General features: G+C 36.5%; 1 protein-coding gene across 1 annotated transcript; it reads right to left on the reverse strand.

The window, feature by feature from the left end:
* Window positions 1-2,620: 2,620 nt before the first annotated feature.
* Window positions 2,621-22,268, reverse strand: ppef2a (protein phosphatase with EF-hand domain 2a). The gene is made up of 19 exons (XM_067406727.1): window positions 21,667-22,268; window positions 20,130-20,189; window positions 19,998-20,015; window positions 19,837-19,845; window positions 19,460-19,587; window positions 19,282-19,336; window positions 19,014-19,189; window positions 16,157-16,271; window positions 16,024-16,070; window positions 15,769-15,935; window positions 15,022-15,058; window positions 12,463-12,612; window positions 12,031-12,378; window positions 9,817-10,002; window positions 9,067-9,209; window positions 7,560-7,666; window positions 7,247-7,410; window positions 7,050-7,137; window positions 2,621-3,498 (listed from the first exon to the last, which is right to left on the reverse strand). The coding sequence occupies exons 2-19, from the start codon at window positions 20,179-20,181 to the stop codon at window positions 3,113-3,115; spliced, it is 2,376 nt and encodes a 791-aa protein (XP_067262828.1). The 5' UTR covers window positions 20,182-20,189; window positions 21,667-22,268; the 3' UTR covers window positions 2,621-3,112.

Below are 22,268 nucleotides of genomic sequence, written 5' to 3' on the forward strand. Positions count from 1 at the left end.
TTACATTAGATAATAAGCCTTAACAAAATTCCCCGAACCACCTGAAAGTAATTCATATGTTGTCTAGGAAATATCCAAAACTTAAGTCAATTTACAAAAATAGCTGTCACGGTCCCGCAGAGTCAGTGACTGTACATATTCGGACAGTTCTGAACAACTTCTGCATCTATGTTTAATAAATCCTCCTAAAACATGCTATCTTACGCTTGTCAACATTGAGTCCAGCACCTCTTTTTGCCTCCAGCTAAGCCCCGCCCACTATGAAACGTTGCAATGTTTACAAACTTTTAAGGGGTCTATAATTAGAAACTTATGGCCCCAGATCTGGGGGTATCTGCAAGTTGGAGTAATGGGCGTGACAAAAGGTTGGAGCTTGTTGAAAGATAGGCAGCATAGAGGTTAAAGTCTTTTCACGGGTAGTGAAAGCTGTCTGTCAGGGTTTGGGGTAGGGTTAGGGGTTGTTTCTGTTGTAGAAATTCACCTTTAGGCACACCCCCTTTCGCCATGCCCATTACCTGCAGCTATTCCTGTCTCCTTCATGTTGAAGTCGAACACACCTTGGCTGTGTCCGAAATCACCCCCTATGGCCTCATTCACTATTCCCTACATTAGTCCACTAATATAGTTCACTTCAGTAAGTAAATGAAAATGAGTATGAATTCGGACACTAAATGCACCGGAAGGGCAGCCGCTTTTGCATAGTTTGTGACTTGAGAATGGCAGCTCCACTAGTAAGGTGAAAAGATTTATCTATAAACCTTTAAGCAAATTAAGCAATTTAACAATCAATTAAAAAGGAATTTATACCTGTATGATATTACACTGTATAGCCACATTGGACCAGTGGTTTGAAAAATGGATGGCTGGATGATTCCATAGATATAAATGTATATATGTGTATATATCTATGGATGATTCAGCTGCGGGTCCATCATTCCGGTCAGACGCGGCGTGACTCTCACAGTGCATTATGGGTATTCTCTACATCAGTTGTTGTGCACTCATTATTGTTCTATGTTTTTATTATAAATAAAGTTTAGAATTACATCGTATTTCTACTCCAATTAGTTTATATATATATATATATATATATATATATATATATATATATATATATATATATATATATATATATAACCGCGGCTGTCATAACTGATTTATTCAAACATGCATTAAATATTGAAGAAAATTACAAATTATAATGAATATGTAATGGTGCATAGCTATATTTATCAGAATGTTGCTTTCTAGAGTTCACTTTTCTAGCTAATGAGTTTCTGGTCACTGAATATGTTTTTCTGAGGTAAATGTGACGTTACGTGACATTGTTTACAAGCTGTTTTATTGACGTCTTTCTGAGGTTGAAACACTGATTGAGCTATTACACAAGACATGATACGGATTTCAGTAAGTTGTACTGTATATTTTAACATACTTTTAGATGTTTAGTCGTGTTTACTTCACGCTGTAACTGGTATTAAAGTGGAGGAGGATGTTCACATGCACTCGTGCTGCAGCTTCTCTTTAACTTGAGGTGCTAAAGCGATCTGTCACGCCACATTAAACAGCGCCAAAACCGTATTTATTTTTTGAATCTCATAATAACATGAAAGGAGGTAAGGTAAGATCCATACCGATTTATGAATGAACTGTTTGTTTTAAAGGGATAGTTCACCCAAAAATGAAAATTTGATGTTTATCTGCTTACCCCCAGGGCATCCAAGATGTAGGTGACTTTGTTTCTTCAGTAGAACACAAATGATGATTTTTAACTCCAACCGTTGCCGTCTGTCAGCCAAATAATGGGTGTCAATGGGAACTTCTACTATAAGAGTAAATAAAACTTGCTTAGACAAATCCAAATTAAACCTTGCGGCTCGTGACGACACATTGATGTCCTAAGACACGAAACGATCGGTTTGTGCGAGAAACCGAACAGTATTTATATCATTTTTTACCTCTAATACACCACTATTTCCAACTGCGTTCAGCATTCGGTTAGTGAGGTCTGATCGCGCTCTGACAACGGCAGTGATGTCTCACGCATATACTTCAATGAGTGCGAGAGATCACTTCCACACAGTACTATCCAACCTCTATTTATGGACAGATACTTCGGCATTACCACCTTTTATTCTGAAAAGCAAGCACAACAAATGTTTGCCTGGGTGCCAGTCAACTTGGGTGTGTCGTCATTCCCAAATATATGACATCCCCCCCTTCAAGGTAAATGAAACACAGCATTAACCAATTGTTAGCAACAACCTTTTCCCAAGAGAAGTAAAAGATTTTTTTAAAAAATCACAAAAGGGTGTTACTTATGTATTTTATGTTAACCAGACCTTATTTCAAGCATCCAAAAAATGATCCTTCGAAAAACCCATTGATTTCAGCGCGATGGAATCGGAAGTTCTAAAATGCAAACTCTTTTTCTGTGTTTTGGCCTATAAAAATATGTCTTCCCTGGAGCACTACTACTTTCAAGTAGGCATCTCCCTCAGCCAGCGTGTAGGTAGATAGGAAAACATCAGTCATCTTTTGGCTGGTATGTTTTCTAGGACAATGTCTTTTATTTGCTTACAGCAATAGCACAGAGCTTAATGTCAACATGCTTCTTATTAAAAATAGCTCTTGAAACACAAAAGTTGCAGGCAAAAAGTTTTAAAACTCTACCTACCCTTTTAGTTGAATGCTTAGTACATTTACGCAGACATTAAATACATTATGAACAACATGTAGTCTATGTTCTGATACAGTATTGTCATGGTGTTCATGGTGCTCATTTTGATTCTGAATATTGATTTTGAATAGGCAAATTCAAAAAGCCTCATGATCTTGACAGATCCAGTTTTCTGGGAGATAAGAACAAATGTAGGAATCCTTGAGAGATCAGCAGCATGTTATACAATGTAGTACCATGGAGAACATTCATGATTCATCACAGAACTTCCAGGTACATTCTAAACTTAAACCTGAAACTAACACAGATATATATTTGGTTTAGAGAGGAAGATTCAAAGTCTAAAAAAGCACATAGAAGGTTTATCTGTAGGGTGAAATACCAAGAGGAAGACTACAGTTTACAACAGTCCGTTTTTACAACAGTCAACAGTTATTGTGGTGGAACAACAACAGAAATGTCACAGAGATCTTGAGTCTTTGAAGATGAACAATCTTCAGTGTGCGAACCAGGAGAATCTTCAGTGCGTGAACACTGTGAAATCTGTGGGCCTGTAGAGTCAGCAGATGGTAAGGTTTCTTCCTCCAGAGGAAGGTTCTGATATTCCTGCTTGAACTTTAATAGACTTTTACCTCTCTCGAGTCTGATTTTGTCCACCAGCTGAAAAGCCTCCATGAATTCATCAATGTCAATGCTACCATCATTATTTGTGTCTGTGCTGATAACCAGCTCATTGATGACCTCTTCAGGGATCTCTATTTTCAGATAGGCACTGAGAAGTTTCAACGTCTGCCGGAAATCCTCAAAAGAGATGAGACCTGAGAGAAGCAGAAACATAGGCTATAGGACGGTGCTTTGGAAATCCAACAACAATTTATCTATTCTCTGTAGGAATTGTCGACAGGGATGTCGCCATGAAATCAAAATGGACAATTCCTTCTTTTCTTTTCTTTTTTTCTAAATGCAGCTTTTATTATAAATGATTTATCCGTGGACATCATTATTTTATATACAACCTGTCACGTACATGAGATCACAGCAATAGCAAACCACAACAAACCAATAAATTCCCTACAAGTCACAATAGGAAAGAGATTACAATATCAACTTCAGTTTCATGCCATCTTTAAAAATTAGACCATGGTCACTTCACTTCATAGACCTCCTCAGAATGCTAATAGAGAGAAATGTTGCACTCGGTAATTTTTTTTTTTTTATGTTGCGCCTACTGATCTTCGACTTTATACTGACACCTACTGGAGTGGATGCAGAGTAAAAGTGATGATACACGGGGCAACTTTTTGAGCAATGTTGCTGGGCAATGTTGCCGTCAACGGGCAACCTGATGAGACACAGGGCAACTAATTAGGGCAACAGACATTTGGCAGCAACTAATCAGAGAGGAGCAAATCTATTGCTAACTCAATAAATACTTTATTATAAACACTTGTTAGGCACTTTATTTCAACTTTTCAAATATTTTCTTCATTTTTATTAAAAATAAATGCCTTTCCGAATTGATTTGTGACAGGAAAAGGGAGAAGAGCGAGTTCGGCAAAAGGCGGATTCGAACCCGCGTCGATCGCATCAAAAACTATTCAAATGTCAAACGCCCTACAGCCTACGCTACTAGAGACTTTAGAAATATTTCCGTCTTTTTAGTATTTAACTGAAATCATTCAATAGCTTCATTACAGCATACATACATTACTTTCGGACAGTTGTTGGTATTTTAAGCAATATATGAGGTAAATTCCCTGTTTTGGGTTGACGCATGACAACTTACTAGCGTAAAAAGATAAAGGTTCACACTCCTTTTCTCCGCTCCACTGCCGCTGAGAGGCCGCCATCTTGTTTGAATTTTTTTCTGAAATCTCCGAACCGGTCATGTGATCGGCTGCTAACATTCTGATTGGAGGATCTCAAAAAATTGCCCACGACCGATCTAACGTATCCAGATATACATTTGTTGCTCATTCTCAGTGGGAAAGTGCCCAAGCAACGTTGCTCGGCAACACTGCCCGGCAACATTGCTCAAAAAGTTGCCCCGTGTATCATCACCTTTACTAGACAGCCCATAATCTAAAACCTTTTTCTCTTCTTTTGACTGGAGTCTTAGATGAATGTACATCCTTTTGAACATATGTTTCAAATAACTATTCATCTGTTTTTGAGTAACACTTTAATTTAACAGAGTTTAACAGATTATAAAAAATGTAGGGTGTGGGGGCTTGTTTTTATACGGAAGAGGATTAGGGCCAAACAATAATAAAAAAATAAAACCATCTCGAGATTAAAGTTGTTAAATTTCGAGAAAAAACGCATTAAATTTCAAGAAAAAGGTCGAGATAAAATGTTGAGAACAAATTCATTAAATTATGAGAAAAATGAAGTTAAATTTCGAGAAAAAAAGTCTCGAAGACGAGAAAAAAGTCATTAAATTATGAGGGAGAAAGTCGTTAAATTACGAGAACAAATTCGTTAAATTACGAATTTGTTCTCATAATTTAAGGATTTTTTATCGTAATTTAATGACTTTATACTGAACATTTTATCTCAATTTTTTTTCTCGAAATTTAACAAATTTGTTTTCATAATCTAACGACTTTTTTCTGGTAATTGAATGACTTTATTCTCAACATTTAACAACTTTAATCTCGAGATGGTTTTATTTTTTTATTATTTCTTGGCCCTAATCCTCTTCTGTATTTTTATCCATTGGTTGCTATTTGGATTCTAAAATGTGGACAAATTCGTTAAATTACGATTTTTTTTCTCAAAATTTAACAAGTTTTTTCTCGTAATTTAACGAGTTTATTCTCAACATTTTATCTTGACTTTTTTCTTGAAATTTAACGAGTTTTTTCTCGTAATTTAACAACTTTAATCTCGAGATTGTTTTATTTTTTTATTATTGCTTGGCCCTAATCCTCTTCCGTATTTTATCCATTGGTTGCTGATTGGATTCTAAAATGTGGACAAATTTGTTAAATTATGACTTTTTTCTCGTAATTTAACGAGTTTATTCTCAACATTTTATCTAGACTTTTTTCTTGAAATTTAACAATTTTTTTCCCGAAATTTAACAACTTCAATCTCGAAATGTGGACAAATTTGTTAAATTACGTCTTTTTTTCTCGAAATGTAACACGTTTTTTCTCGTAACTTAATGAGTTTATTCTCAACATTTTATTTCGACTTTTTTCTCGAAATTTAACAAGTTTTTTCTCAACATTTTATTTAGACTTTTTACTCGAAATTTAACTTTTTTTTCCTCAAAATTTAACAAGTTTTTTCTCGTAATTTAACGAGTTTATTCTCAACATTTTATCTTGACTTTTTTCTTGAAATTTAACGAGTTTTTTCTCGTAATTTAACAACTTTAATCTCGAGATTGTTTTATTTTTTTATTATTGCTTGGCCCTAATCCTCTTCCGTATTTTATCCATTGGTTGCTGATTGGATTCTAAAATGTGGACAAATTTGTTAAATTATGACTTTTTTCTCGTAATTTAACGAGTTTATTCTCAACTTTTTATCTAGACTTTTTTCTTGAAATTTAACAATTTTTTTCTCAGAATTTAACAACTTCAATCTCGAAATGTGGACAAATTTGTTAAATTACGTCTTTTTTTCTCGAAATGTAACACGTTTTTTCTCGTAACTTAATGAGTTTATTCTCAACATTTTATTTCGACTTTTTTCTCGAAATTTAACAAGTTTTTTCTCAACATTTTATTTAGACTTTTTACTCGAAATTTAACTTTTTTTTTCTCAAAATTTAACAACTTCAATCTCGAGATGGTTTTATTTTTTTATTATTGCTTGGCCCTAATCCTCTTCCGTATTTTTATCCATTGGTTGCTGATTGGATTCTAAAATGTGGACGTTGCACTCAAAAAAGTATGCAAACTTGTAGTCGATTGTGGGGTTTTAGCTGACTGAATGATTGGAGAAGTCCGGTATACTATGAAGACAAATGTGTACTATTTCACATAACCTTGTTGATTAGTTTATTCTGAACACAGCCACATACCTAATTATAAAAGTATATATGTGTATACTTGTGCAGTTAGTTATTTCAAGATTTTTATTTTTGTATTTTTTTTTTTTTTTTCTGAAATGTGTCACTTTGGTTTTCAGTTGCATTGCATAGGTTATGATTTTTACAAATGTGCAAAGGATTTGATGATTTATCTTTTTTACATCAAAAAAAAGCCCATGTTTTAACAAGGGTTTGTAGACTTTTTAGAAGTCTGATGTTTTCACCTGAAGATCCAGTTATAAAAATTGATTAAACATTACAAGGTCAAAAATTAGTATAATTAGTATATCATTATTATTATAACCTGCATATACTTTTTCATACCTGAATTATCTGTGTCCACTATTCTGAAAATGGTCTCCAGGGTGGAGCGATGTTTATACAGTGTCTCCAGCATACTCTGCTCAATGCACTGTAGTGAGAACAGAAGAGAGCGGTTTCTGCAAAGTAGCAACAATACTAACACAGCAGAGAGAAAGATACATTTCTGGAAATGTTCAAATCAAGTGATCTTTCTTTACCTCAGAGCTGGGCCTTTTTAGGGCGAGATCCCGGAACCAGCCGTGGTAGTCCAGCATCCCATCAGTGGTGCTGGACACTAGCTGTGGTTGGAGAACTCTCCAGGGCAGATCCAGCTGAAGAACTCGCTCGATTGCACTGGCCCAGTCGGATAAACAGATCAGTCCTGTGATGGCATTGACATTAAGTAACTAAATAGTCTAAATTACATTTATATTCCATAGCTATTCAATAAAGAAGTGGAAGTGAAATCATCACATCACTAGGATTCACAATACTGCAATACTGTATTAAAATGTGCATGTTATGCCATACCTGTGTTATCCTTATCAAGCTCTTGAAAGGCACTGAGAAGATCTGACTTGTGCACAAACAGTTGCTCTCGTAGGACTTTGAGAGCAGTGTGCTCTGTGCGTTTTAAACTGAAAGAGCATCAAGAAATGAGCTGGAAACATGACAATGAACCTGTAACACAGTAACAACTGTATCCAAAATGACTGCAACACAACATCTGTTGCAGCTTTTCCAAAAAAACTTAAAGGATTTGTTCATTTCAGAACTAAAATTTCCTAATAATTTACTCACCCCCAGACTATCCAAGATATTTATGTCTTTCTTCCTTCAGTTGAAAGAAATTAAGATTTTTGAGGAAAATATTCCAGGATTTTTCTCCATATAGTGGACTTCATCGGGGTTCAGTGGGTTGAAGGTACAAATTACAGTTTCAGTGCAGCTTCAAAGGGCTCTTCACAATCCCAGCAGAGGAATAAGGTTCTTATCTAGTGAAACGATCAGCCATTTTCTTAAAAAAAAAAAAAAAAAGCGTGTCACGCATGTCATAGGCGGAAGTACCAAGCAAGTGTTTACAAAGCGAATGTGCAAAGACTGAGTCAAACGGCCTTTACAAAAAAAAAAAAAGGTAAAACAACAATGTCAGACGATTTTGAAGAGGAGAAAATGAGATGGAATTTTTCGCCCTACTGCAGTACTTTTGCCTAGTTCATGCGTGACCTTTCCAATGTGATTACGTAATGCATGGCACATCGCAGAGCAGTGCAAGACAAGCATTAAAAAGTATACAATTTTTTATTTTTTTTAGAAAATGACAGATTCATTTCTCTAGATAAAACCCTTATTTCTCGCCTCTGAAGCTGCACTGAAACTGAAATTTGGACCTTCAACCTGTTGAACCCTGTTGAATTCTACAATATGGAGAAAAATCCTGGAATGTTTTCCTCAAAAACCTTAACTTCTTTTTGACTGAAGAAAGAAAGACATAAACATCTTGGATGACATGGGGCTGAATAAATTATTAGGAAATGTTAATTCTGAAGTGAACTAATCCTTTAAGTCGTACCAAACAACACATTTAAAATTGTGAATGAAAATCATTCCCCTTGTTCAGTGGTTCTCCACTAGGGGCTTGAGCATAAAAGACTTAAAATGACCCAAAATAAGACAAAACAATTCATTCAACTAAAAACAACCACAAATCAAGATATTTCTTATTTTAATTAAAACATTTTGTCTGATCTTGAAAAACCTGGATAACATAAGGAAGCCTAATTTTAAAAGTGTGATTTATAGAAGTCATTTAAATTAATCAAATCTTATAACTACAGGGGCATTTTTATAACGAATATGTATATATGTCAAGCTTTAAATTATTTTAGTGGGTAGAAATTGTTAGTAAAATATATTTTAAAAATCTTTATCCTTAATCCTTATCCAGTAAATCATGTGGACAACGAGGGGCCTTGGAGTTAAAAAGGTTGAGAACCACTGTTTTAGTCAAATGGCTGATGGTATGTGTATTGATTACCTTTGCCGAAAGCTCAGTCCTCGTGTCAAAGTGGTGGCCTGATACTGAACAAAGTAAGGCACAAGATCTGGACCCAGTCTGACAAAGGCTCCTCTGTTACTACCAATCTCATAGTAGTTAGAGGCTGAAAAAAGGGTCAGGACCTGAAAATCAAAATACATGGAGGCATATAACATACACTGGGGACCCAAAAATATTTGGACATTTAAGCTACACTTAAAAAATGAATGAATGTCTAATTGGATGACTGAAACATAAGTGAACAATGAATTAATTATAATAAAAGATTTTAGGATTTTTATTTATTTTTATTTTATTATTATTTTTTTTTTATATTATGCTCTCACAAATTACAAATTAAATATTTTTATTATGTTTCACAGCAATAAAATAAAAAAAAACAAAAATGAATGAAACTATAAAATATACAGTAACTTGCATTTCTTGAACAATGAAAGGGCAAGAATAATTTTCCTCTGAGCTCATCTAGAGAATTACTATATTACTCACAGGACACAGTGTCCTAAAAAGCACTCTAAATTAACATGAGCAGTCATAAGTACATGAATGTAAATGTAAATAAGACTATGTAACACCTTTAAATGAGCATGTTCATTTAAATTCAGTCCCTGTCTGACACATTAAAAAAAAAAAAAAAAAAACTACCAACAAAGAATTGTAGCTGAAATGACAAAGTCATGATTATTTCATTCTCAAAAGACTAAGTCCTCAGATCACTGCATTGCTGACCTTACGATTGTGGCAAAACTCGTATCCATCCTGCTTGCACTCGTGTGAGCGGATGATGAGCTGGAGATTGTGTCTGTTCAGAAAGTGCTCTGTGATATCAGGACCCCAGTAACAACCTCCGCCACGGACCTCATTTGGAACGCAACCGTCCTGGGACATGGGGTCGCTCCACAGCAGGTCCAAAATCTGATGACACAGAAGTATAAATATAAATGCAAGAAGAGATTGTTCCAGCAAATTTATCAAACTATAGTCTCATATTAACATAGATATACTTTCAAAACCTTTTGTACTTTATTATACTCTGTAACGTTTTTTGTTCAAAATTACAGAAACACAATTAGCCTTTCGCCGAGCCCCGCCCCCCTTAGTTACTGTTGCTTTGTCCGACAAGCCGTGGCGCTGTCACTCCACACGCAGTGTAAAATACATCGCGGAACAAAGAGGAAACTGACCACACATCGACAGACAAGACAGAGCAGGTTACTTTTGATATTAAACAAAGTCCCAGCTTTCAAACCGTGTTAGTTATTAAAGAAATTCAAACAATAAAAACCGTTTTGTTGCTCTTTAATATGTCATGACCATGGTCGTGACAGATTGCTGTAGATCCTCAGCTCAACCGCTCGTAAAAAACGATCATCTCTTCCTATTAGTCCATGAACATGAGAATGAATGTTGTTTCAAACGCGGAAAGACGTCAATACACACCATTTTTCAGGTTTAACTCCACCGAAGTTAATCTTTTAACTACTGGCTGCTTTGTCGGACAAAATGGCGGATGCTGCGTTCTGATTGGTTAGATCGCTTGTCAATCAAACTCCCGGCGAAAGGTCAATTTCAATTAATCATCCGTCCTGCTTCCAAAACATGTTTTTGTCTGACCATGATTATACAGTTTACATATTATGTTTATATTTATATTTCTTCACATCCGTAAATAAAGAAAAGTTGTCAAGGTGATGCAGAGATAGCAGTTTTGTTATTTAAACTCTAGAAGGCCAAAAGTTACATAGCCAGCATCTCATTTCAGAGGCTGTGTCCTCCTTCGGTCGCATTTGAAGGCTGCATACGTCATCAAGGATGTCTTATTTAAGAAAAGTAACCATAATAAAATTGACTGTTATTCCTCGTCGGGAGTAAATTCCTGTAATTTCTTTCTTACTTTGCAATCTAACGGTTACTTTTCTTAAATGACACCACCTCGATGATGTATGCAGCCTTCAAATGCAACCTCCGAAGGACACGAAATGAGACGCAGATACAGTTTCTCTTTAATGTTTATTTTCATGCAACATCTTATCCAAAAGACTTCCATTGTACATTAAAGGTTTAATTCACCCAAAAATGAAAATAATGTCATTTATTACTCACCCTCATGTCGTTCTACAACCGTAAGACCTTCGTTAATCTTTGGAACACAAATTAAGATATTTTTGTTGTAATTCGATGGCTCAGTGAGGCTTTCATAGGGAGCAATGACATTTCCTCTCTCAAGATCCATTAATGTACTATAAACATATTTAAATCAGTTCATGTGAGTACAGTGGTTCAATATTAACATTATAAAGCGACGAGAATATTTTTGGTGCACCAAAAAAACCAAAATAACGACTTATATAGTGATGGGCGATTTTAAAACACTGCTTCATGAAGCTTCGGAGCGTTATGAATCTTTTGTGTCCATTCATGATTCGGATCATGTGTCAAACCACCAAACTGCTGAAATCACGTGACTTTGGCACTCCGAACAGCTGATTCGACACACTGATTCATAACCTCCAAAGCTTCCTGAAGCAGTGTTTTGAAATCGGCCATCACTAAATAAGTCGTTATTTTGGTTTTTTTGGCGCACCAAAAATATTCTCGTCACTTTATAATATTAATATTGAACCACTGTACTCACATGAACTGATTTAAATATGTTTTTAGTACATTAATGGGTCTAGATCTTGGCTATGCAGGCCTCACTGAGCCATCGGATTTCAACAAAAATATCTTAATTTGCGTTCCGAAGATGAACATGAAATTAATGCTTCAAAACTACACATGTAACAAATTAGTACAGAGGTTCTCAACCAGTGAACTAGAGCCCACAAGTTGGCCTCAGGATGACTCCATTATTTAAAATGAAGGCAAAATAAAATAAGCATCAAAATAAGCCCAAACAACTACAAAACATGAACCAAAGCAGATAACATCAATGAAGCCCACCTGTTTCCAATCATCGCTGCCAGTGTCAATGATCTCTGACGAGTCTGGTTCAGATTCAGTGGACGGGGCAGAGCCCAGAATGCGGTGAGAACTGCTGAAGCTGGACATGTTAAACTCCGCTTGTCTACGGCGGACCTCGAACTCCTCCTCAACTGTCCGGGCCACAGTCCTTGAGAAATCTTGAAGGGAGCGTCTCTGGAAACTGTCCCGAGCACCAAGCGGTCTGGGAAAGGTCATCGAGCCCCTTCTGTTCTTACAGATGTTCATCTCATCAAAACGTTCTGAATTTGCATATAAACTACTGCGGGATGGAGTCTTCTTCCTCGGAGGCTTCAAAGCAGAAACATACTGTAGAAAGACAACAATCATAATCATCAGCTAAAAGAGGAGATGTTCAGGCTTTATCAACATGTAATGGTTTGTTTGACTCACTTTGTGTCTGTCCACTCGAGCTATTAGAGCGAGATCTGTGGTATCGGAGATTCCTCCATGGACTATCAGCACCCGGTGGTCGATTACTGTCACTAAGGGCAACCAGCTGAAGATCTTCTGGAGCAACTTGAGGATACGCTTCCCATGCAGCTTAAAGGAATTGAACAGATGAGAGAAGCTCCTTAGATTCATGGAAAATGCATATCAAATAAATTTCACCATACTGTGAAGCTCAGAGCAGGAACAGGGCATAACACATTACTGACAATGTTAATGACATATGCTCGTTACGTATATTCAATTGTCTACTAAGGTGTCATATATGCAGTCAAATGCTTGTTCATTTACCACCTATAAGAGCCACCAGTCCTTTAAAATACTTGTATACATGTAATTTCTTTCCAATGTTAAGAAATGACCCATTACCATATATTAAAGGAGTCATGTATGGAGTCATTTTATTCATTTAGCAGCTAGTTAACCTGTTAGCATTCCACTGTACCGCCCACGTGGTACACATACAGTGGGTACGGAAAGTATTCAGACCCCCTTAAATTTTTCACTCTTTGTTATATTGCAGCCATTTGCTAAAATCATTTAAGTTCATTTTTTTTCCTCATTAATGTACAAACAGCACCCCATATTGACAGAAAAACACAGAATTGTTGACATTTTTGCAGATTTATTAAAAAAGTAAGTATTCAGACCCTTTGCTCAGTATTTAGTAGAAGCACCCTTTTGATCTAATACAGCCATGAGTCTTTTTGGGAAAGATGCAACAAGTTTTTCACACCTGGATTTGGGGATCCTCTGCCATTCCTCCTTGCAGATCCTCTCCACTTCTCTCAGGTTGGATGGAAAACGTTGGTGGACAGACATTTTTAGGTCTCTCCAGAGATGCTTAATTGGGTTTAAGTCAGGGCTCTGGCTGGGCCATTCAAGAACAGTCACGGAGTTGTTGTGAAGCCACTTCTTCGTTATTTTAGCTGTGTGCTTAGGGTCATTGTCTTGTTGGAAGGTAAACCTTCAGCCCAGTCTGAGGTCCTGAGCACTCTGGAGAAGGTTTTCGTTCAGGATATCCCTGTACTTGGCCGCATTCATCTTTCCCTCGATTGCAACCAGTCGCCCTGTCCCTGCAGCCAAAAAACACCCCCACAGCATGATGCTGCCACCACCATGCTTCACTGTTGTGACTGTATTGGACAGGTGATGAGCAGTGCCTGGTTTTCTCCACACATACCGCTTAGAATTAAGGCCAAAAAGTTCTATCTTGGTCTCATCAGACCAGAGAATCTTATTTCTCACCATCTTGGAGTCCTTCAGGTGTTTTTTAGCAAACTCCATGCAGGCTTTCATGTGTCTTGCACTGAGGAGAGGCTTCCGTCGGGCCACTCTGCCATAAAGCCCCGACTGGTGGAGGGCTGCAGTGATGGTTGACTTTATACAACTTTTTCCCATCTCCCGACTGCATCTCTGGAGCTCAGCCACAGTGATCTTTGGGTTCTTCTTTACCTCGCTCACCAAGGCTCTTCTCCCCCGATAGCTCAGTTTGGCCGGACGGACAGCTCTAGGAAGGGTTCTGGTCGTCCCAAACGTCTTCCATTTAAGGATTATGGAGGTCACTGTGCTCTTAGGAACCTTAAGTGCAGCAGAATTTTTTTTGTAACCTTGGCCAGATCTGTGCCTTGCCACAATTCTGTCTCTGAGCACTTCAGGCAGTTCCTTTGACCTCATGATTCTCATTTGCTCTGACATGCACTGTGAGCTGTAAGGTCTTATATAGACAGGTGTGTGGCTTTCCTAATCAAGTTCGAATCAGTATAATCAAACACAGCTGGACTCAAATGAAGGTGTAGAACCATCTCAAGGATGATCAGAAGAAATGGACAGCACCTGAGTTAAATATATGAGTGTCACAGCAAAGAGTCTGAATACTTAGAACCATGTGATATTTCTGTTTTTCTTTTTTAATAAATCTGCAAAAATGTCAACAATTCTGTGTGTTTCTGTCGAATATGGGGTGCTGTGTGTACATTAATGAGGAAAATTTTTTTTAAATGATTTTAGCAAATGGCTGCAATATAACAAAGAGTGAAAAATTTAAGGGGGTCTGAATACTTTCCGTACCCACTGTACCTTTCAAAAGAGACCAAAACCATATACTCCAAATGGATGCAATGCATGCAATTTACTTTGGGTATGCCTTTTTTAGGCGCTTTAGTCAAATTTTACAGGAATGCAAAGGGATTAATAGCCACCAGTGACAGAGTGCAAGAATGTTTAAGGCCTTGGAGCCTTAACGTTGTAATCCTCTTACCAAAGACTGGCCAACATTCACTGTGAAAATAACTGCAGGTGAACTGACCAGAGTTTCCCCTTTTAAACTGTAAGTCTAAGCAGGCCACGGGGAGTTAATAGGTGCTGTTCTTGGAACGAAATTGTCGGGATATCCCTTACTGTTTCATAATGGAGGTAAACAGCTAACACCATATGGTAAACAAACCCTTAGGAACTTGAGGAATTGTAGAGCACAGACATTAGATGTAATTAATGACCTACCTTGTATTTTCCCAGCACTTCTTTGGTGAAGCCATACCTTTGAATAGAAAATGAAATGTTTTCACCAACAAATAAAAAATAAATAAATAAAATTCAAAGAGGCAGAAGGGGAAAATCAATCTGACCATATGATTTGTGGACACTAAAAGATTAAGACTGATATCTAATCATGGTTATATTTTATATTGTAAACGTAAAGTGTAAATGATCACATTATGGTGCCACTTTGTGACCAATTCTAACAAAATTTAGTACACTGCATCATCTAGACCAAAACTCAAACTTTCTGACTCTGAGGTCAACCTTTTCCAAGACTCAAAGGCCTTCCTATCTAAGCTGATATGTACCTCTGGTACTTCTGCTGTAATTAAAAAAAAAAGAAAGAAAATCTGTTTACTGATGCCCCCTAGTGGTTGGCAACCACTGGTCAAGACACTGTCTATTTAATTACTATCTATGAACCAACTGAATGATTCAGAATTGTACATTTTCCATCAAGAGAGTCAGAAAAAAAACAAAAAAAAAACATGTATGAATCAGGAAGTAATAAAGGCAATAATGATGCTTGGACCCTTAATTATAAATACATAAAGTTTTGGTACCCAAGTTATATACAGTAGTTATATTTACTAAGTTGAGGTACTGCAAAATACTTGTGGTGAGCAAAGCTTTAAGAATATATTGTATCTATGATTATTGTATAAATACTGTGTTACTGAATGCATGTGTTCAACACATTTCCATTACCTTAAATTAATGATGTGGTCTTCATGGTTTCCTCGATTAAGATAAACATCTCCGGGATACACAAGCAGGAAAGCAAACAATATGAGCAGAATCTCTATGGAGTCTTTGCCTCGGTCCACAAAGTCTCCATTGAAAACGTAGGGTTTCTCCATTGACGGCATTCCATTCTGGCAAAATAAATAGACCACAAATCCATAGGAATAGATATACTTAAAGACAATCTCATAGATAAGTGTGAAAAGATTTAATACCTACCTTGTAAAATATTAGAAGCAAGTCCTCTAATTGTCCATGTAAATCCCCTGTAATAAAGTTTGTAACTTTATTTCAAAGGTACACTGAATACTGTCACAATAAAAAGTTAAAAGGATGTGTCAGGCATTCTCACCACAAATAGTTATTTCTTTGCTATGGCATGTAGAGACTCGGTTGATATTTGGCAACCCTCTGAGCAACTTCCACGTTTCCAGAAGAAGCTGAAGAACGTAACGAGAGTGAAGCTGCTGCTTGGAGAAACCAGAAGAGTACATGGTTAAACACATCTAGTGTTATTATCTGACTGTCATATACAGTCTATGAAATAAAGGGTGTTGTAGCAGCAATGCTACAGAAGAACCATTCTGGGCTCTCAAAAATAAAAAAGAATTTCTTAAAAGAACCGATTTTTTTTTCTTGGTGTGAAGAACATTTTGATAATCTGAACCAGGCCAGGCTCCACAGGGGGGCACCCAGTCAGGAGCTTGGCCTATCCTGGCCCCATGCCAAATAACGATTGCAAAAATGTTCAATTCGGCTCAAGATTTTGAGGGAGCTCATGCTTTTCGTCCACTAGAAAGCAGTATTAGAATGTGACCAAGGTCTTCATAAACATTCAAACGATTTTAAACTGTTCAAGCACAAGGCAAAAGTGTTCTTGTTTGATAGTACCTGAAATATGTTAAAGGTGCACTATGTAAGATTTCTGTCCGCTAGAGGCCTATTCAAAACAAAGCCGTAGCTTGATGACGGCAAGTTTGAGTGTGGAATCTTGGGACATGTGGTCTTCACTTCATAGCCGGTGGAAAAGAATTGGGATAAGACTCGGGAAGAAATCATGTTCATGGATGCGATTATTAACGTTACTGTAGTATGAAGCAGAGCAGGAGCGAGTGTTGTGGGAGCTGAACGAGGAGCTGGAGCGATTGATCAACACACGCCTCACAAGCAGCAGGACTTTTATTATGACACAGTTGCCGGCGCCGCTTCCGCTTTTCTGATCATGAAATCATCAGGTCTGCTGCAGACATTTTGTCTGAGGCATGGTAAAGCATGGTACTCACAAAAAAAATAATAATAATAATAATAATCGAGAAAATTCGATTAAACAATAAGACTAATTGTGTTTAGCTATATAACGACAATTAGTTTTCTGTCTATAAATGCAACCAAACAGTTGTTCCCATGTCTATTAAAACATGTAAATATTAAAGCATCTTTAGTGATTCCATGGTTTTTACAAAATAAAACCGGAAACTGAGGGTAACGCGGGTATGACGCAATTGACAGGCGACTCCTAGCACATCCCGGAGCCTTAGATAAAATTGCAATTTTCTCACGATTTACAAACAGTTGGAAACATTTGGGATATTGTAAGTACTCAAGTGAACAAAATATATAACACTGGCCTAATGGCAAATATCTTCCATATTGCACCTTTAATTCGTTCTTATTTTATTAATGTCTTTATTTAATGTTATTTATTAAAATAGTACTTTTTTATTTTGATTTATTTTGTGTGTGTGGCAGGCCAGTGAAAATTTTGGCAGGGCAAGTAACAAATAAACTCCTTAGCGTTGAGCCCTGTGTTTATATATAGAGTCTCTTTTAAGACCTGCCTCTTATGTTATAAAAATAAAGTTACTGTTACGGGGAAAAATAAAATAATGTTAAAACTCCAGCCCACCAGGAATGTCACTTGGCCCACCTTCTCAAAGCTGAATCCGGGCCTGATCTGAACATCCTTTTTTCCCATTATAAATAACCTTTTGTGCAATGGAAATGTTCCATCTCAGCTAATAAAAATATATTTATAAAAACATTTTGCTAATGTGTCCATTAAAGGTACAATTTGTGATATTTTTTTTTCCGCTAGAGGTCGCTAGAAGCCTATTCAAAACAAAGGCGTAGTTTGATGACGCCAAGTTTTAGAGCGGAAACTTGGGACATGTGGTCTCCATCTCAACGGACGGTGCAAAAGAATAGGGATTGGAGTCTGGAAGAACTCATGTTCGTGGATGCGATTATTAACGTTACTGTAGTATGAAGCAGAGCAGGAGCTGAACGAGGAGCTGGAGCGATTGATCAACACACGCCTCACGAGCAGCGGGACTTTTATTATGACACGGTCGCCGGCGCCGCTTCCGCTTTTTCGGTCATGAGTTTACGGGAGCTGTCCTTGTCGACAGAACCAGCGGTAGATGGTAAACAGTAATTATGTTCCATAAATAAGTAACACAATCCACCATAAAACGTGCAAGAACTAAATAAGGAACTGCTTGAAGCAAGCTAGTGGTTTGCTGGACGCTAGACTCTACTTCCGCATTTGTCCACGGCACTGTTGTCATGTGGTTTCTACGTCAGTAAAGGCGGTAACAAAGGGTAACTGACGTCATTGACAGGCGACTGCACTGCCCCGTGTCACTGTTTAGAATGGGAATTTTCTCATGATTTACAAGTAGTTGAAAACATTAGAGATATTGTTAGTAATCAGCTAGACAAAATATATAACACTAGCCTAGTGGTTTTTGGATATTTTACTGCAAAAATTTTACATATTGTACCTTTAAGTTATGAAAACGTTATTTCTGAATGTTCTCTTAATTTTCAAAATGTCTGTTTTTTTTTTTTGTTTTTTTTGTTTTTTTAATGGGTTATGTAAATGTTAAGGAAACATATAATTTTGCAAACATTACTTTAAATGTTCTCTGAACATTCTGAAACAAGTAACATTAAAAAAAATGAGTACGAACATCCAACTAAAAAAAAAACATTCCATGAACAATGTATAAATAATATTTTTATGCTAGTTTTGTAAATAATATCAAAGACCATTATATAAATGTTACTGGAATAATGTTTGCTCAACCTTGCCAGAATGTTAACCAAAGTTCTGAAAATGTTCTGTTAGCTGGCATGGATGTTAAATGTATCCCAATAAAGAAACCTTATTTAAAAGATATTTGAATGCATTCTCATTGAGCACCTACTTGTTTGTTTTTGAAGGCCTCTACAAGGTCAGCAACCTGATCCATATCTAAAGGAAAAGTTAGCCGTGGGCCAGAGTAGATGTCTGGCACATCAATATTGATGTAGCTGAAGTATCTCTCCCACTCTGCATCTCGGCAAACCTCGTTTTCTCTGAAGATGTGTGAGATCAGATTTCCTACATGGAAGAACACACAGCATGCTTTTAGCATGGATTCCAGTGGAAAGCTGTATATATGGTATGTGTTTACTTGCAACAGCATCTTTTACGTTCAGTGCTGGATGGAGTGAAATTATCCATCAGGTAACCAAGAAAATTGTATAACTGCATGAGGAAGGGAGAAAATTAAAAATTAGGCAATCTATCCATGGATATAAACTAAGTATTCCATCCATCCATCCTCCATCTCTCTGAAAGTTTATGATTAGATTAAATTGGATTTCATACTTTCATCTGGTCTTGTAGGTCTGCGTACTCTATGGACTGGAAGATGTTCCAGGTGTACCTGCGTCTCATTTCCATGCGAGCCACATACTGTCGGTACCAGCGCTGGATCAGCACCGCTGCTTTCATTGCTTTCAAGAGAACATGACGCAGGTTTTTAACACTAGCAGAGTACTTTTTTATTGCTTAGATTCATTTAAATTAATAATTGAATTCATTTGTCATAAATGCAATAACTTTAACAGGTCTGACTTCTAGAATCACACCCAATTATTATGTCAGATCTACTATATGTCATATAATTTAACTCTGTGTATAGTGTGCACTACTAAACAACAGTTAAACAAATGTCATAGGAATGAACAAGGAATTTCACTTACTTCTGGCTGCTGCAGACAAAACGAAGGCATGTGGAGAATGTAAATGAGTTACTTATATATTGACATTACACAAAAATTATTGACAGCCGTGTTGTAATTCAATAGTTAGCAAGAGATAAATAAGGTTTTACACAAGCTTTGCTGGACTGGTAAAATCTCACCTGGGATGACATTTCCATCTGTTTTAAGAAGAAGAAGTCATTAAGGTCATAACAGTACTCAGACATATAGGCCCATATCATTCTTTGAATTACACTAGACATTCTTATAAACGTTTTTAGTCAATATTTTACCTTTGTCATATCTTTTATTGAATTCACTGTTTTTTGAGACGCCACACCCCATGGCTTCTCCTGAATGTAGAACATATGAAAGTCAGTATAACAAACACCTGTATCAGACTTTATGAATCATGCATAATAAATCATATTTTATCTATTTAATGCGAATCACATACAAGAATATGAAGCAAGGGATCTTTTTTTTTTTATTAAAATCATTAAGAAAGCACAAACATGGTTGTGAATTAAACAACACGTAATATGGTAATACACAACATTATTAAATACTAAAATTCAGATCTTAAATCTAAAACAGATCTACTCCACACTCAGAAAAAGCCGTCACTGGAGCAGGACCCTTTCAAAAGGTACACATTTGTTCCTTAAAGCGATAGTTCACCCAAAAATGAAACCAGGGCACTTTGGGGGCACAATTGACTTCCACAGAAGGAAAAAAAGTCAATGGTGCCCCAAAACTGTTCAGTTTAACACATTCTTTAAAATATCTTCCTTTGTGTTCAACAGAACAAAGAAAATTATACAGATTTGGAACAACTTGAGGGTGAGTAAATGATGATAGAATTTTCATTTTTGGGTGAACTATCCCTTTAAGGTTCTATATTATTACCTTAAATTTAAACTGTACATATTAAACTTATTGAGAGGGTTCCGCCCCAGTGATTATCTGTATATCTGGATATCTTCTGTACCCTTTTTTTGAGTGCAGTAAATCATGAAATCAGTAAATCTTGTACAAGCTTTCAACATGAATACAGGCTACACCAAATGTCATGTTGTTGTGGACGTTAATGAGATCCAGAGAGCGAGTTAATCTGGGTTCCTTGTTCTCTCGCACTGGCCTCAATCCTCCTTACAGAGCAGACGACGTCAACATGCACCTGTGCTTCTGTGAAAGCCTACAAGTGTGTCAGTCATGTCTCTGCTTCGCTCTAAATCAACTTCTTATTTATTAAAATTGTTTCAAAACTTATGGCTAATTATCTCCAAATTTTTGAATCCACCAGGAGTCAGAGGTTTTTATTTAAGGAAACCCTGAACTAGGGATTATGGACTATGGATTTATAGACTTGTTTGTAAGGAAGGTTATTCATTAGCTCACCAGACATCACAATAATTTAGTGTAAAAACAAAAAACAGACATGCTAGTTTTGAAGCTAGCTTAGAAAAAAAAAAAAAAAAGGTTCAATGGGGTTTTGTATAGGGTTTTTTTTACTTCATTTTAAAGAACCCTTTATGCGTAAAAGTTTCTATATAAGGAAAAAATGTCTTGAATAATACTTTCAAGTTTCAATTTTGTCTAGTGATAAGTATGTTTACTAGCTGTTTATGTCATAAAACTTAATCAAAATTAAAAGGAATTCAAACTAAATTAAAACTAAATCCATAAAAGATTAAGATTATGTCATTATAGATCCTATGTATTGAATGTTAACACTGTAAACGGTGGCAGCAAACAATTAAGTTATAAAAGGTTACAGCAGTAGATGACAAATCAAAGGTACACAACCCCAGCATGGGTCAAACTCACCTGGTGTGCTTCTTTTCTAAATCCCAGAAGCTTTATTTCCACAACATGTCACCCAAAGGAATGTATCCGCCTGGTGTACTCCATTGGTGCTTGCTTGAGTTAGTCAATGTGAATAGTAGAAACGCAAATTAATCAATTTGCGATGACACAAAGAAAGCATAGTCACAGGTTTCCCCATATCCCCTAAGACCTTCAATATCCTCGGCAAAATGGCTCTAATTTCATTCAAAAATGAGAGAAGACCTTGTGTCGAGCTCCTGAGGCCTTCAGTGTGTTTGTTTCTCTGCTTCTTAACAGTCTTCTTCTGTGTAGCTGAATTAAGTGAACAAGCCTCAAGGGATTAAGGGTAATAGCCTGATGCGACTGGACTTTGTTTAGGAAATGGCACTTACCCAAAGAAAGCAGATGGAGAAGTCTGGACTATGTTGATGTGTAAAGTACTGCATATGTAATCAAAATAATGCAAGATACAAAGATAAATCATTTGAGGAGAAAGCAGGTTTTGTATTGATTCGATCATTTTATGTGCTTGAGATCTGAGCGGTCTGTTTTAAAAAATTCACATCTAAGCTTAATTGTGTTTTACATGTATAAAAGGGAGA

The sequence above is a fragment of the Chanodichthys erythropterus genome, chromosome 13 (genome assembly GCF_024489055.1).
Source record: "Chanodichthys erythropterus isolate Z2021 chromosome 13, ASM2448905v1, whole genome shotgun sequence".
Lineage (NCBI taxonomy): Eukaryota > Metazoa > Chordata > Actinopteri > Cypriniformes > Xenocyprididae > Chanodichthys > Chanodichthys erythropterus.